The sequence below is a fragment of the Corvus hawaiiensis genome, chromosome 7, assembly GCF_020740725.1.
Source record: "Corvus hawaiiensis isolate bCorHaw1 chromosome 7, bCorHaw1.pri.cur, whole genome shotgun sequence".
NCBI lineage: Eukaryota > Metazoa > Chordata > Aves > Passeriformes > Corvidae > Corvus > Corvus hawaiiensis.
The window spans coordinates 24,761,481-24,776,135 of NC_063219.1; the positions used below are offsets into that span (position 1 = coordinate 24,761,481).

A 14,655-nucleotide genomic window follows, 5' to 3' on the forward strand; every position below is an offset into this window, starting at 1 on the left:
GGAAGGACTGGCTCTCCACCTCCTCCCTGCTGTGTCCCAGTTGTGCGTATGGCCCGTCAATGCCCACGGCACCAGGTATATATCAATGCTCTGGCACTCCAGGATGCTCCAGGTTGGGGGTGAAACTGAGCTGAGATTCCCAAAACAATGAACACCCTTTCACCTACAGTAGGATGGTCCCAGTAGTGCTCACCACATAAATACGCCCTAGGCATTGCTCTTGTGACTACTCTAGCCAACAGTGACTTTCCCTGGAGAAGAACATCTCCCTCCGCCTGGTCCCAAGGTGAAACACCCAAAGGTGGATGCAGGATGGGAGGTGCAGGTCCCCAGGTGTGAGCCCTCTTTCCCCAGCTCTCTGACCCTCGCAGCTGTACACAGCAGCATAATGCACAGCTCATCCTCATTCAGCCAGCATCCTCACCTGACACTAAATTTCAGCTGTGCCCAAAGTCCCGCTGGGTCCTGCACCCCAAGCCTGGTCATGCAACCTAGGCTGTCCTGCACTGCAAAGTCCTTGCCTACTCCCCTGTTTCCTGGCACCTTGTCAGGATGCAAACCCTGTGTGATGACCACCCTGCCCTGGCACTGCCCTGAGAGGTGACTGCAGCCTGCTTCCTGGGGACAGGGGTGAGTGGAGGGGTGTGTGCAAAGAGTGTAAATGGGAGACTCAGGGGCAGTGCATCGGGGGCAGTTTGTGGGCCCAGGGTGGATGGCCTTGTGCATGGAGTGCTGGTGGGGGATTACAGTCAGAGAATGGGTGATGAGGTTTGGAAGTCAGCGCCTGGGGTGAGGGTAGAGCTCAGTGCGGAGGGAACTGGGGGTGCGTGGTGTGCCAAGCTGGCACAGTGCTGCTCTATGCCGCCTTGTGAGCTCAGTGCCCAGGCATGGGGCCAGAGGCACCTGCAGCCCCAGCTACGCAGGGCTCGCTGTGGTGCAGCAGCCGAGTCCCCGCACAGCCTGGGAGAGCAGTGGTGCGGGTGCGTGCCCTGGCCGTGCCTGCCCCGGCACCGTGGGGGTCAGGAATAAACCTGGGGCCAAGGGACAGGAGAAGCCCCGCACCGCCGCCGCCTCTCCCGCTGTACCGGGCCCTGTCCCCAGCTGGGCACTTGTGCCAGGACATTTCGTAGCAGGCGCAAGCGCAGAATGAAGTCCTAAGGCATTTCGGTCCCCATCAGTGTCTTGGCCATGGCACCCCTTGCGGCAACCGCGGACGCTCTAGAGGGACACGCCAGCTCGGTTCGCTGTCCTTATGAGCAGGCAAGGCAACACCAGCAGCGTTCCCCGCGGCTCCGAGGCAGGGATGGCAGGCCCCGGGGCGCCGGGAGCCGCACGTCCCGGCGTGCCCCGGCCCCGCCCGCCGCGGAAGAGAGCAGCATGCCGGGAGCCGTAGTCCGCCCTCGCCTCCGGCCCGGCGCCGCTCGCCGCTCGCAAGCCCCTGCCTCTGCATCCTCCGGCCGCCCGCTCCTCCTGTCCTCGGGTAACGCTGCGGCTCCGCAGATCCCCGGGCACCTCGCGGGCGCTGGGTCCCCGAGTGTTTTGGGAGGCGTGGAGCCCGTCCTAGGGAGGAGCGGGAAGCAGCAGTGGGCTGCCGGCACTCTGCCCGTGTCACTGCGGGCACAGGGACGGGATGCCCCAGCAGGAGGAGGGTGCAGCACCCTGCTGCCCGCCCGGTGCCGGCGGGGCAGCCAGAATGTTAATGTGGGCGTAGAGATCTTGCCGTGCTAACGCCAGCAAGCACCGGGTAACGCGGGGAGGCAGCAGTTCTACTGCCGTGCGCCTGCTGGCGCGTCTGGGGTACTTATTGTGAGCTGCGGCAGGACCTGCTCTGCACAAAGCTCCCAAAACACACACCCCAGCTCTGCTGCTTGCATGTGTGACCAGAGCTGGCTAAGTATCCTCTCTTCTGTGCTGTCAGGTGGAACTGACGGTCCCTGTGGGGCCACCCCAGGGACCAGGTCTTCCTAGGTGGGGGTTGAGGCAGAGACCTGGTTGCTCTCTTGCAGATGGAGGGCTCCGAGGAGCTGGAAAGCAGCCTCCTGACCCAGCCCTGGGCTTCTGTTCGTTTTGACGAGTCCACTTTTCTTGCCAAAGTGTGCTTCAGGGATACTGGCTATATCCTGCTCATCTCTGACCTCAGCAGTGTCTGGTACGAGAGTGCAGATGTCGAGGCTGTGGGACAAAGGTCCAAGGTGAGTGTCTGAAAAGGCCAGGGACCTCCTTTTCTCCTCCCAGCAGCTGACATACCTGTATGCTTGTGGTGGCAAGCATACACTGCTTGGTGACACAGTGGCTGTTGGGTCTGACTGGGCTTGGGTGCAAATGCCCAGCCTGGAAAGTCCCTGTGTGGCTCTGCCCAAGCGCTGTCAGCCCACTTGGCCAAACACCCTTCTCCTGGGAGAGTGGGCCACACTGTTTAGCATGCCCAGGGCAGCCGGGTGGGTCAGTGTACAGAGGGCTGGCACAGTCTCTTCACTTGTGGGCTGGATGGGCAGCTGGTTTCCCCAGGGCCAGTGTACTAAAGAGGAGCTTGAAACAAGGCTGCCTTCTACTCAGTGACAGAGAGATTCTGTTCACGTTCAAAGCTAGCACAGTCTTTCATGGGGCATCCTGTCAGCTTGGACCCCAAAAATGCATGGAGCTGTGCCTCATCTCCTCAGCCCATGTGCCCTGGCCCTCACGTGCCATTGGAGTGGCACGTCCCTGTGTCACATAATGCTGAGCAGGTGGTGGCAGGAGGGATGGGCATATGGCTGCAGCCATCCACCAGCCCTGGCAGGTTGTCCTGCTGTTGGCTCTCAGCCAGGCTATGGCGCTTGTGGTGGCACGCAGAACAGATGTGCTACTGCAGGCCATTGCACCCTGCTCATCCTGGAGTGGCAGGATAAGGGAGCCTTCCCAGCATGGCTGTCTTGGGAGAATCAATGAGGAATGTCAAGTCAGAGGGCTGGAGGCCAAGGCCCAGGGATGGCTTTTTGCTGTGGGACATGCAGTAGTTTGATTCCTTTGGTGCTGGGATTTCTGCTGGTTTTTTCCCCAGTGCTGTGCTGTGCCCCCAACCTTGCCTTTTCCCAGGAGCTGAACAAGCGGCTGACAGTTCATGTGTCCTCCTTCCTGAACCACTTGTGCAACCTGATGTGCCCCTTGCTGGCAGGGCAGCCAGATGCCACCACTGCCTTCTCCTGCCACCGCTCTGCCAGCGGCCTCAGGCTGCGCGTGAAAAGCGAGCTGTCAGGACTGCCCTTCTACTGGGACTTCCACTGCTGCCCTGCTCCCTTGGAGATGGTGAGTGAAGCTGCAGAGAGTTCAGGGAGGGGAATGGCCAAAATTAAGGATCGTCCCCTTATGCTTGGAGCTTTTGAGTAGTCTCGAGCTGTGTGGGTGACTGTAGGTTGCCTGACTGCCTTCTGCCTCTCCCAAGGTTTGCTGTCCCTGTTTCTTCCCGCTGAGGCTTTGGCACCTTGGTTTGTGCTGTGCAGTGACACAGGGATGGCCCAGCACATGCTGCTGTTGGGACGTGAGTGAAATGCCCTCGTGAGAGCCCACCTGGAGTTCTGCATCCAAATCTGGGGTCCTTGGCACAAGAAAAACATTGACATGTTAGAGCGGGTCCAGAGGAGAGCCACAAAGATGATAAGAGGGCTGGAGCTCCTCTCCTACCAAGACAGATTGCAAGAGATGGGATTGTTTGGCATGGAGAAGAGAAGGCTCTGAAGAGACCTCATTGCAGCCTTCCGGTACTTGAAGAGGGCTTATTTTAAAGAGGGAGAACAGCTTTTTACATGGGCAGATAGTGATAGGACAAGGGGAACTGTTTTTTAACTAAATGAGGAGACCTTTAGATTAGCTGCTAGAAAAAATTCTTCATTATGAGAGGTGGTGAGGCACTCGAACAGGTTGCCCAGAGAAGCTGTGGATGTTGCATTCCTGAAAGTGTTCAAAACCAGGTTGGATGGGGCTTTGAGCAACCTCATCTAGTGGGTTATCTTGAAAGTCCCTTCCAAACCAAACCTTTCTGTAATTCTATGTCTGGTGTGGGGTAATACTCTGCCGGTGCCCTGTAGAGCACAGCGATGCTGTTCTCTTTAGGTGCAAGCCATGAAGCGGGGCACAGGGCAGCGGGTACCCCCAAAGGACCTGCCGGTGGTCTGTCATGACGGGCGGAATTACAGCGGGGTCTCCCCGGCATTTAAGGGGTTGCTGTTTCACGGGGCTGCCCGGCACGTTGCGTATCCGGAGGCAGCCCCTCCGCCGGGCCCCCGCAGGCGGGCAGCGCTGCGGCCGGGCTCCCCCGGGCCCTGCGTCTCTGCGCGCACAAGAGGGCGCCCGGCGCCCGCGAACCGCCCGGCGGAGCCCCGGCCCCGGGCCGGCCCTGCGGCTCCGCCGCCGGCGGGAGGCAGCGCCCGGCAGCCCCGGCGCCCCGCTCCCGCCGGGTCCCGCTGCGGGGCGCGGTTCCTCTGCCCCCGAGCGGCTGTGCTTCGGCATCGCGGGGGGAGAGCCGGGCTCCCCAGCTGCTGCGGGGGTTGTTCTCACCGCCTAGGGTGAACTGGGGAGCAAATAATCGGGGTCCTGGCTTGGCTTACCCCAGGAACTTGATGTCCCTCCTCGGGGAAGACACACAGAGGCTGAGCTGAGGAGGTGCAAAGCCTCTGTTCCCGGCTGCTCCTTTATTTTATCTTGGATGCGAACTGGATGTCTGCAAAACACCATGGAGGTGGGAAGCAACCAGGGTTCTGAGCGTGACTGGTGTGGATGCAGCAATGGGGACCAACTCTGCCCCAGCCAGGGGCTTGAGGCGACCATGGAGCCCACCTAGCTTGGCCCATCCCATCTCTGCTGCAGGTGGTGCACTCCAAGTGCTCCAGTGGGTGATGCCCATCACCTCTGTGGCTTGTGTCTGGGGGTCAGCAAAGCACAGAGCCCACTGTGGGCTTGCCATAGGAGTGAGAACGCTTCAGGAACACTGCTGGGCTTGCTGTCCTCTCGCCCATGGGCTCAGCCTGGCTACAAAAACAAGGGGCATGATAGGCTGGGGGATCTCAAATACCCTTCTGGAGACTGAAGGAGGCGATAGGAGGGGGGCTGCTTCGTGTGCCTGCTGGGCCAGGGTGGCCCATCTGGGCTCTGAGGCAGAGGACATGGCCAGGGCTCTGCATGGGGCTTGTGTGGGTGTAAGCTTAGAGGAGACACTGGTGGGCTGCAATGGGGAGCATGCACAAGTCCTGCATGTTGGGATCTCTTCTGCTTTTGATCTCACCGCCCTGGGAGTGTCTCTCCTGTTCATCAAGCCACAGTTTGACACCTTGGGTCTTTCTGGTTTTTCACCCAGCCATGCCTGTTTCCTGATAGGAACATGCCGCAAGGTGTGCAGAGCCATGGGGAGGGTCTGAGTGGCACATGGGCGGCTCTCTGCTGTCTGTTGCACCCAAATGGTGGGTGGAGCATTGCCTATTCCCTGCGCTCTGTTTCTATCGGACTCTCCCACCTAAGCTCTCCCCTGCTACAGCCCCCAGCTGTGAAAGGATGGGGCTGGGATGGAGGGATGTGTCCTACAGCATCTGGCCTGCCTTCTCCCAGCTCACATCTTTTGACCGCTTCCCACTGGATGTGGGTGAGATGTGGGGTATTTTGGGGGGCCCTGTGTGACCTGGGCTGCAGCTCTTGCTAGGACATTGCTGGCTGCCCTGCTTTGACCACTCTGTGGACAGCTGTGGGCTTCCTTAGACCTGGACCTTTCCTAGACTCTCCGTCCTCCATTGTAGGTGTTCCGTCACCTCGTGCGGCCCCTGATTCAGATGAACCTGGTGCTGCAGTGCCAGGTGCAAGAGCTGATTTCCCTGCTGCTCCAGAAGGATGCTGAGATTGAAGATTACAGGGAGAACGGGGCCACTCTTAGCAGAGGTGAGGAGGGATGCCTGGGGCAGGGAGCAAGTTTCCTCCTTAACACTGGGCTGGCGTGCTCTGCTCCCTCTGGCTGTTACCCAGCCAGGCTTGTGTTTCATGTTTAGCTGAGCCGGCAGCACAACGGTAGCCAGAAGGCTGGGAGCAGCTTCTGGGGAGAGCTGGGGGAGGAACAGCCCTTGACTGATAGCTGTAGAAGTTGGGGAGACGCCAAGGGGCTCTCCACTACTCTCAGAGCACCTGGCTGGTCCCCAGGAGCCAGCGGGGATGCCAGCAAGGGCTGGCCCTGCAGTGGTGTCAGGCTCCCTTCCCAAGTGCAGTAGCTCACTGAGTTACTGGAGAGCAACCAGGGGCTCCCAGCTCTCCCAAACATGGAAAGTGCAGCCGTGCTCATGGGCCCCCCTCCAGCGCCCAGCCCACTTTGCCATCGGGATGATGGGCAGACAGTAGCCCCCTTGGGTAGGACGTGGGTCAGGACCTGCCGGGGGAGCCACCTTGAGGTGGCTTGTCCTCCACCTGTGGAGGTTGGCTGGGCGCTGTTTTTTGGGTCATCCCTTGCTACTGCCATGCTTTGTCCTGCTGCCACAGGTGATACCTGCACTTCTGTGGGAACCTTGCCCCCTGGGCATGCGGGGAGTAGTGGGGGTCAGCCCTGGCTTGTGTATCATGTCCAGGATGATATTGTGGTCCAGACCCTGTCCCATGACAGGTGCCCCACCACAGGAGCCTGGATCTGCCCTGGAGGTACACTAGAGCTGCACTGGCCAGCTGCATGTCCCTCTATCCTGCTGTGTGTGAGCTCTGCAGGGCATGGAGCAGCCAGGACAGCCTGGCTTGAGTCCAGGGACTGATGCTGGTAAGCAGCTGGCCTCTCTTGTCCCTTGCCTGGTGCAGGGCAGAAAGCTGGGAAGAAACGCACATTGCACCCTAGTGGCTGAGCGAATCCAGCCAGGTGCTTCTCCAGACCACATCTTAGCAACAAGGTGGAAAAACTTGTGTTTTGGACAAGGTGCAGAGCAGAATATAACAGAGGTTTGTCCCTGTCCCAAAAGAGGAGGACACAGGCTGGCTCTCCCCTTCAGAAGAGCAGCTAGACAAGCAGTGCCCTGTCCCACAGACTCAGACAGCTCATTCCAGCTGTAAGATCTGGGAATGGTGTTGAGCATGTCCTGCCACCATTCCCTGCTCCTCAGTGTGGGAGTGCTGGGACAAGTGTGGATGGACACTTGGGCCTGCCTGGCTGCTCTGTGCATCATCAGGCTCAATCATGTTTTTCCAGCTTCCCTGTGGTCCTTGCATCTTCTGCTAACCAGGTGATGTGTCCCTAGCCCAAGAGGCCTGCTGGTCTTTCCTGATGATTTTGGGATGAGCGTGCTGGAGCTTTTTCCCTCACCCCATGGACAGAGAAAGGGGAAGATGGGGTGGGAGGTCTGACCAAACCTGCTCGGGCTGATCCCTCTCTACTTTGCAGACCGCCTGCGGACAGAGCCCTTCCAGGAGGAGACATTTCAGCAGAACTTAATGGCTAAGGTAAGGGCTAGTGCAAGTCCTCTGTCCTTTGGCAGAGGGGTGGTTGGGAGCTGTCATCAGCAGCTGCAGTGTGAGGTGTGCCAGGCTGAATGGGAGCACTGATGGGGATAGCTGGACTTGCCTAAAGAGAGGTTATGCCCTCTAGCTCTCCCATGGCTCTCTTTGCGTCCTTGCCCCTCATCTCTACGGCCAGCAGAGCTGGGAACGTGCCTGACATGGCCGGATGGGAACTACCTGGTTGCTGGGAGCTGCCAGAGGTGCGAGCCAGGCTGGCTGCTCCACAGGAGTGTGCCATCACTGGGGCATATTCACCTGCCTCCCACACTTGCTCTGGACCTAAACATCGCTGCTGATGGCAGGCAGGGATCAGGTGAATGAGGAGAAGCCATCTCCTTTTAGTTAATCTTTTCTTTTAGAGGCAACTTTGCAGTGATGCATTGTGGGGACAAGAGCTTTTCAGCATGTTATCCATGCTCTGCCTACCATTGTCCCCTTGGCACACTCAGCTCTAAAATCAGACATGTTCTTTGGAGAAACTGGAACTGGAAGGAGAGAGTCTTTGATCCTTTTGCATTACTGGAGATCATCACAGAAGGACTAACATGATTCAGACTGATGTGCCAAGGTCAGAAATGCTCGATGCCCATTGGTGCAAAAAGACTTGGGATGCTTCTGAGTGTTCCTGTGCTTGCTGTGAAGGCACAGCAGTGGGGAGCAGTGGTACCTGCTGGGGACCAGGGAGTCAGCCAGGGTGTCAGTGGTACCACATGGGCTTTGGGAGAATGTCGCTTTATGAGATGAGCTGATGTTGTGCAGCCAACAATAGATGATCTGCAGAGTTTCTAAAAATTAGAGATGATCCCTCTTTTATACATGAGATATTGCATCCAGTGCAGGCAACTTTCATTTCCCCTGGGTTATGAAGGATAGAGATGAATTCACTGCTGGACTGCAACTTGGAGGTTGCCTAGGGACCAGTGATCATGACCAGATTACATTCACCCTGGGCAAAGAAAAGACATTCCTAAGCAGTAATTTATATCCTTCATGCCTTGAAAGAGCTAATTTCCCAAAGCAGGGGGAAAATTATGAGTGAAATCAGCTCAGAGGAAACATTTAGATAGAAAAATGTGAATGAAAATGGTGAGCTCTTTCAGAAGAATTTCAGAAGCCACAAAAAGCCACAATTCCACGATCAAGAAAGAGGGCAACGCTGGCCCAGAGCCCGTTCTGGTTCAGTGGCAAAGTGAAGGCAGCAATTAGAAATAAAAGAGCAGTTTATAACAAATGGGAGAGCGGGAGTAGATAGCAATCAATATAAATTAGAAATTATGAACTGTAGAAAATGGGTAACAGAAGCTAAAGACATCAGGGAAAAATCATGGTGAAGAACAGAAGGAAAGGCTTTTATTTAGTGCAGTAGGAGAAAACCCCAAGCTCCTAGCAATAGGATAAGCTGATTAGTAGACAGAGGTGGTGAAATGATTGATACTGGACCAGACATGGTAGAAGCAGTTGGTAAAGGTTTCGGTGCTGTCGCTGGAAGGGTGCAGGCAGATGTGCCAGGATAAGGGGATGATGAAGTGTCTTTGTCCAAGAGTCATCTGAACAACATCTGCTAAAGATGAACATCGGGCTTGAAATTCGGAGTCCTTCAAGAGCTGGTAGGGTGTGGGGCATGGGGGAAGGTGCAGAGTGGGCAGGAGGGGGAGTGAGGCAGCTCTGCACAGAGCCTGGCAAAAGCAGCTGGTGTGGAGCACATCTGGCAGAGACTGAAAAGATGGGATGGCAATTGGTGCTGTGTGGACCAAGAACAGTCCAGGATCCGTGTCTTGGAGCCGGAGTGTTGGGTAGGGAATGGAAGGCTCTGGGAGATGCTGCCCCTCTGCATCCTCTGGTAGCCAGGTCTGAGCACTGGCTTCAGGGGAGAGGCTGGTGGAAGGATGCAGTTGTGCGTTTGGTCTGCTGGGAGGGTGTCTGTCCTCTCTGCATTCATCCCATTCTTTATAAACCCGCTGATGATGCCATCCTGCAGCAATGAGCTGTGAGATGCAAACAGCTGCTGCCTTTGGTTTGAGTGTGGTACCCCATCGTTCCTCCTGATGCCTTCTAGGTCTTGTGTTAGTGAGGAACACCAAACACAGCTTTTCAGCTCTTTACCACCAAAACTGGCTCTTCGCCCCAGTCTGTCCTCTCATCTTGTGGCAGAAAGGGGGTCTGGATGGCCTTATTGTCTCTGTGCAGTTATTTCAGAGCCCCCAAAAAATTTAATACTCTGTTTATCAGCTCCTAAAAGGAGCAGCACAAGGAGCTGGGGTCCTTCAGGACATGCTGCAGGGAGCTGGGAATGCTGCGAGCACTCCCATGTCTAGGTTTTCAAAAAGATGCCGGACAATCAGCACAGAGTCACAGGAATGGATTGAGAGCTGGGGAGAGAGCCCAGCATTGAGGGACTTGGAAGGGAAGAGCTCTGTCTAGCTTATCAGGGAGAAAATTGAGAGGCTCCTTGATTACAGTGTGTGAGGGTCTTTACAAGGAGAAAATGCTGGTTAGTGAAGCTCTCTCTTTAATCTTGCAGAGAACAGTGGAGCACAAGCCAGGCACTGGGAGAGAGAGCCAGGCAATTTCAAGTTAGAATGGAGGCACTTGGGTTTGCTCCCGCAAGTGACTGGGGCATGCTCCCAAGGGCAGTGGTTGATCCTCCATCTCTTAATGTCTCCAAAAGTGGGCTGGGAGCCCGCCTGGAAGAAAACCAAGTTGCTGGGTTTGGTCTTGGGATGTGCGTGGTTGAATATCAGTGGGCAGGAGGTCAAGGAGAGAGATCTATTGGTCCTTCCAGTACCTCCATCTGCAAAATGGGGCTAGAGGTTGTGGATGTTTGGTAGTGGTAAGCACCTCTTGGCTGGAAAGGGATTGTGATGATGTGGTACAGGGCTGGACGCAGGCAAATGCTCCACAGCTTTGCTTACTTCCCAGACCTTTGCCATATCCCACATGGAGAGGAAAGGACCTGTCAGTCCCCCAGGGCAGAGCTGCACAGCCTCTCAGCTTAGACATGCCCTTTCTCTGGGCTTGTGTGCACTTGGCTGTTCAGGGCATTTTAACTAACCATGGGGAGTTTTCCAGCAAAGCCCTGGTAATATTTATACGTTTAGGAAATGATGCTTTCACACACACAGTTTTTGGCAAGGGTTCACTGCTGAGCAGCTGCCTGGGCTTGAGCAGAGCTGGAAGGAGAGCAGTGGCTGTGCATAAGCTGAGGCAAAACCGGTGGCTTTTATTGGCAAGGCCAGGGGTTCACGCCACGAGGGGAAGGAGCAGGCGGCTGGAGAGGGCTCAGTGTTTCAGAGCTGCCCCAGCACTGTTCCCAACAGTCTAGGACCCAGCAGGCTGGGGATATTTTGTCCCCAGGCATCCCTTTGGGTTACAGAAATGACCCCACAGGGCAGGGTGGGGTGCCCACCCATGGGTTTTGAGAGCCTTCCCCAGCTTGGCTATGGTCAGCGTTTCATGACACAGCTTATGCCAGAGTCTGCGGTCTGACTTTGAGCGGGAAGGGCGAGCAGGTTCCTGCAGCGCTGTGCCCCCTGCTCTGAGGAGGGCAGGGACAGGTACATCGAGGACAAGCTCACGGATGCCATCAGTGCAAATATAGCCCCCGCGCCCCAGGATGCTCTGCCCTGTGTATTTTTATCTGCTGTGGCTGGCGCGCGGGGGCGGCTGCTCCGCACCTCCGCAAGCGGAGCGCGGGACCTCGGCAAACAGGACGCGGCGGGTTCACGGCTCGACCCCGGGGCCCGGCGAGGAGGAGGAGGATGTACCATCAAAACAAGCAACGCTGGAGAGGAAGATAAACAAACAGGCAGCTTCCAGTGCGGCCCCAGCCGAGGGCGAGTGGGAGCCCCGGGGCCAGGGCTGGCGGTGGTGCCGGCAGCGGTGCTGGCTGACGTCAGGGCGCCCGGGGGTCAGCATCCCTCTTATTGTTTCCCACCGGGGCTGGGACCAGGGCCAGGCACCCGTCCCCGTCCCGTGTGGGGACACAGGCCAGCGGGGCAGGTGGAGGATGGCCAGGACGCACTCTGGAGCCACAGGCCATTGCCACGCCGGGGTCCAGCTGGGTACCTGGCTGCACACTGCCTGCCTCCAGCACCCTGCCTCTCCTTTTTAACAGGAACTAAAAATAAGCCCTGGGTAGCGGAGTGGCCACGGTCTGGCTGAGGACGAAGGCGGTGGTGGCCTGCGTATTTTGCAGGGTGGGGACAGCATCCCTCAAACCCACGCCAGCTTAGTGCAGTGGAGAGGAAGCAGCCCTTTGGCTGCTTCAAATGAGGGATGTTTTTAATTAGCGCAAGGTAGATGCGACTTTGCGGCTGCAACTGGGCCAGAGCGGGGCTGGTGGTGTGTGTGCAACATGGAATGCTCGCACACGGGGTGCACGGCTCAGGGAGAACCTGCTGTGGGTGCTCAGCTGGGCTAGGGTCCCTTGGCATGGGGCTGGGGAAGGAGCTGGTGACCACAGTGCTGTTGTTAACAGGGCTGAGAGGTGCAAAAGTTGCACAGCCCTGAGCAGGTTGGCTCAGGGCAGAGGTGGCAGCATGGGGCTGGCTTGTGGGGCAGCTCAGATGAGTAGAGCAAGCTCTTGTGTGCTGCCAAGTATTTGTGCTGTGCTTGCCCTGTGAGCCCCATGGGTGCTGGTGTCTTATTCTGGATTGGGGCCATCTGGAGGGTCTTTGCTTCATTCCTGAGCAAGCTTTGGTCACATCATCCCATCGCTGCCCTGGGGTCTGAGTCCCACACTGGAAATGCAGCGGGCCATGGCTGCTGAGCAGAGCTGGACACACACTGCCCTGCACACACGTGTACTCAAGGAGCTGCACACTGCTGCAAGCAGGAGTGGGGCGAGGGCTGCTTGTGCTCAGTGTGAGCACATGTACCAGAGCAGGAGCGTGAGAACAAGACTTAGGAGTGTACATACTGGCACTGATGGAACAAGGGGCAGAGTGCCACATCTGCTGGCTGAAGCGGGACGGGGGACAGGGGCTAGCACTTTGTGCCCACAGTGGTGCACTTGGGGAGATGGACTGGCGGTCATCACTGTGTGGGTGCTGACCACCGCCTGTGCACCAGCCCCCTGCGGTGTTTGCCACGGAGGCGCATTGCGGTTGGTGCTGTGGTGTTATTTATTTATTTGCTGAGGCCCCATCAGGTGAGGGGCACCCAGCCAGGATGCACTTTTGAGGATGCCACCAGCAGCCACAGGCCGCTTGCACAAGCAGTGAGTCAATGGAGCTACATGCTGCTAAAACCAGACTTGGCACAGGCAGCCCAGAGCAGCAGTCTGCCTGAAAGTGCCCAGACCACGGGCAAGCAATGAGTCCCCAGCTGCTGGACCAGGGCTAGGCTGGCTGTGATTGCTCCAGCCCCTTGCCTCTACCAGGGATGTGGGGGCTGTCCCAGGAGCCCTAAGGGTATGCTCCTTCTGGGGATGTGGGGGTTTCACAGCCCAATCCCCTGTGCCACTGTAGAGAGTGGGTGGCACCTGAACCAGGTACAGGCAGCTCTCTGCTTGGTCCCAGCCCACTTCAGCCCAGCATCACCTGGTAGTTTGTTTGGGGATGGAGGGATGGACAAGCACCATCACAGCCACCCTCCCTGGGGTACTGTACAGCCCTTGTCTGACATATGTGGTCTGGCGTGTGCAGGGAACCCTCCTTTGCAGTCGGGGTGCTCCTCATCCTCTCCATGCCGTGCCATGCTGTGCCATACCATGCAAAGCTGTGCCGTGCTCTGCTGTGATGTGCCAGGTTGTGCCATGCCATGCCATGCACTGCAGGCTTGAAGAGGGGTATCACAGACCTTCTGGCAGAAGGGGCCAGATGCTGCTCCTGCGGGAGAGGCCCCAGTCTGTGCATGGGCACTGGCTGCGCAGTGCTGCTGAGGAACAGCTCGGCTTGGGGGATGATTGATCTCGTGTCAGCAGGCGGTGGTTTGAGCCAGTGCCAGGCCTCAGCTCAAATGGGAGCATTGAAGGGGGAGAGCCCCTTCCCCCTCCTGAAAGCAGAGCAGCAATCCCCCTGCCACCACCCCTGGCCCTGCTCCCACATCTTGGCCATTATCGGCCCTGCGGCTGCAGGCAGCTGCCCAGCCCTGGGGAGCGTGCGAGGGGCAGCAGGGAGTGCAGAGGTGTCTGGGGTCCCAGCCCCACCAGGCTGGGCTCTATGGCTGTGTTTGGGTTAGAGGAGGGCAAAGGGAGCATGCAGGGATGGTTGGCAGGGGAGGAGGTGTAGGGTATGGTCTGCCCCTCACCACTGTGCCTTGCAGCCACCTGTCCCAGCCCTTCAGCTCAGGATGTGGCAGCAGCTCCTGGAAGCAAAGGACCTTTTGGAGGAAAACAGGGTAGACTTTGATGGAGCACTAAAGGCATTGCTCTGTGTCAGCATCTCTGTCCAGAGCTGATAGGATTTGGACTGGGGTGTTGCCATCCGCACTGTCTCCAAGGGCAGAGGATCAGTGCTGCCTGCACCCCTGGTGCTGCCCTCCAAGCACCCAGCACCCCTTCTGTGCTCGAAATGGGCTGTCAGGATTTTTCACCATGTTCCTGTGTGTCTTGAGCCCTTCACTAGCTTCCTCCATACCCACAGCTGCATCCCTTCTCCAGTGGCATCCACTGGCAGCTTTTATTGGTGTTTCTGAAAGCTGATCCCTCCCTATCGCATGGGCCAAAGCCCCATAGCCTCTTCCAGTTGTGCCAGCCCATGCAGAGGTGACACTGAACAGCTGAGACGTCTGGGCAGACAGCAGCACCTGGGAACGGGTTGCTCTGCACCCCAGGGGGTACAGCCACTGGATTCCTGAGTCTGCCTGCTCCCATTCTGCTCAGACCTTCGCACCCTAGGTATCTGTGTAAGGAAACAGGGCCATTCATGTATTTCTCTCTCTATTTATACCTCTCCTTTTCCGAATTTAGTGTGTGCACAGGCAAAGGGGGCAGCAAATGCCGGGGCCACTGATGTTCTTGGCTCCAGCACCAGCTGGAATTTCGTCCTGGAATGTATCCTGAACCACTCTGAAAACACGAATAAATCTCTGTGTGTTGTGTGCATGTGTGTACACAAATACATAGACAACGTATAGACGTGGAGCCGTATAGGGCGTTTGTGAGCTTTGCTATTTAAAGGAAGGAGTAGGTTCAAGGGTTCTCAGCGAGGCAAACACCTCTCGATC

General features: G+C 57.3%; 1 protein-coding gene across 2 annotated transcripts in view; it reads left to right on the plus strand.

The window, feature by feature from the left end:
* The first annotated feature begins 1,172 nt into the window (after positions 1–1,172).
* Positions 1,173–14,655, plus strand: part of NHEJ1 (non-homologous end joining factor 1) — a 43,237-nt gene continuing 29,754 nt past the window's right edge. Inside the window, exons 1-5 of one of the 2 annotated variants that reach the window (XM_048309984.1) lie at positions 1,173–1,480; positions 2,007–2,192; positions 3,076–3,285; positions 5,763–5,901; positions 7,373–7,431. In XM_048309984.1, coding sequence (XP_048165941.1) covers positions 2,007–2,192; positions 3,076–3,285; positions 5,763–5,901; positions 7,373–7,431 — 594 coding nt within the window. In that variant the 5' untranslated portion in view covers positions 1,173–1,480. The remainder of the gene's footprint in view (positions 1,481–2,006; positions 2,193–3,075; positions 3,286–5,762; positions 5,902–7,372; positions 7,432–14,655) is intronic. The other variant, XM_048309985.1, reaches the window with a different exon arrangement.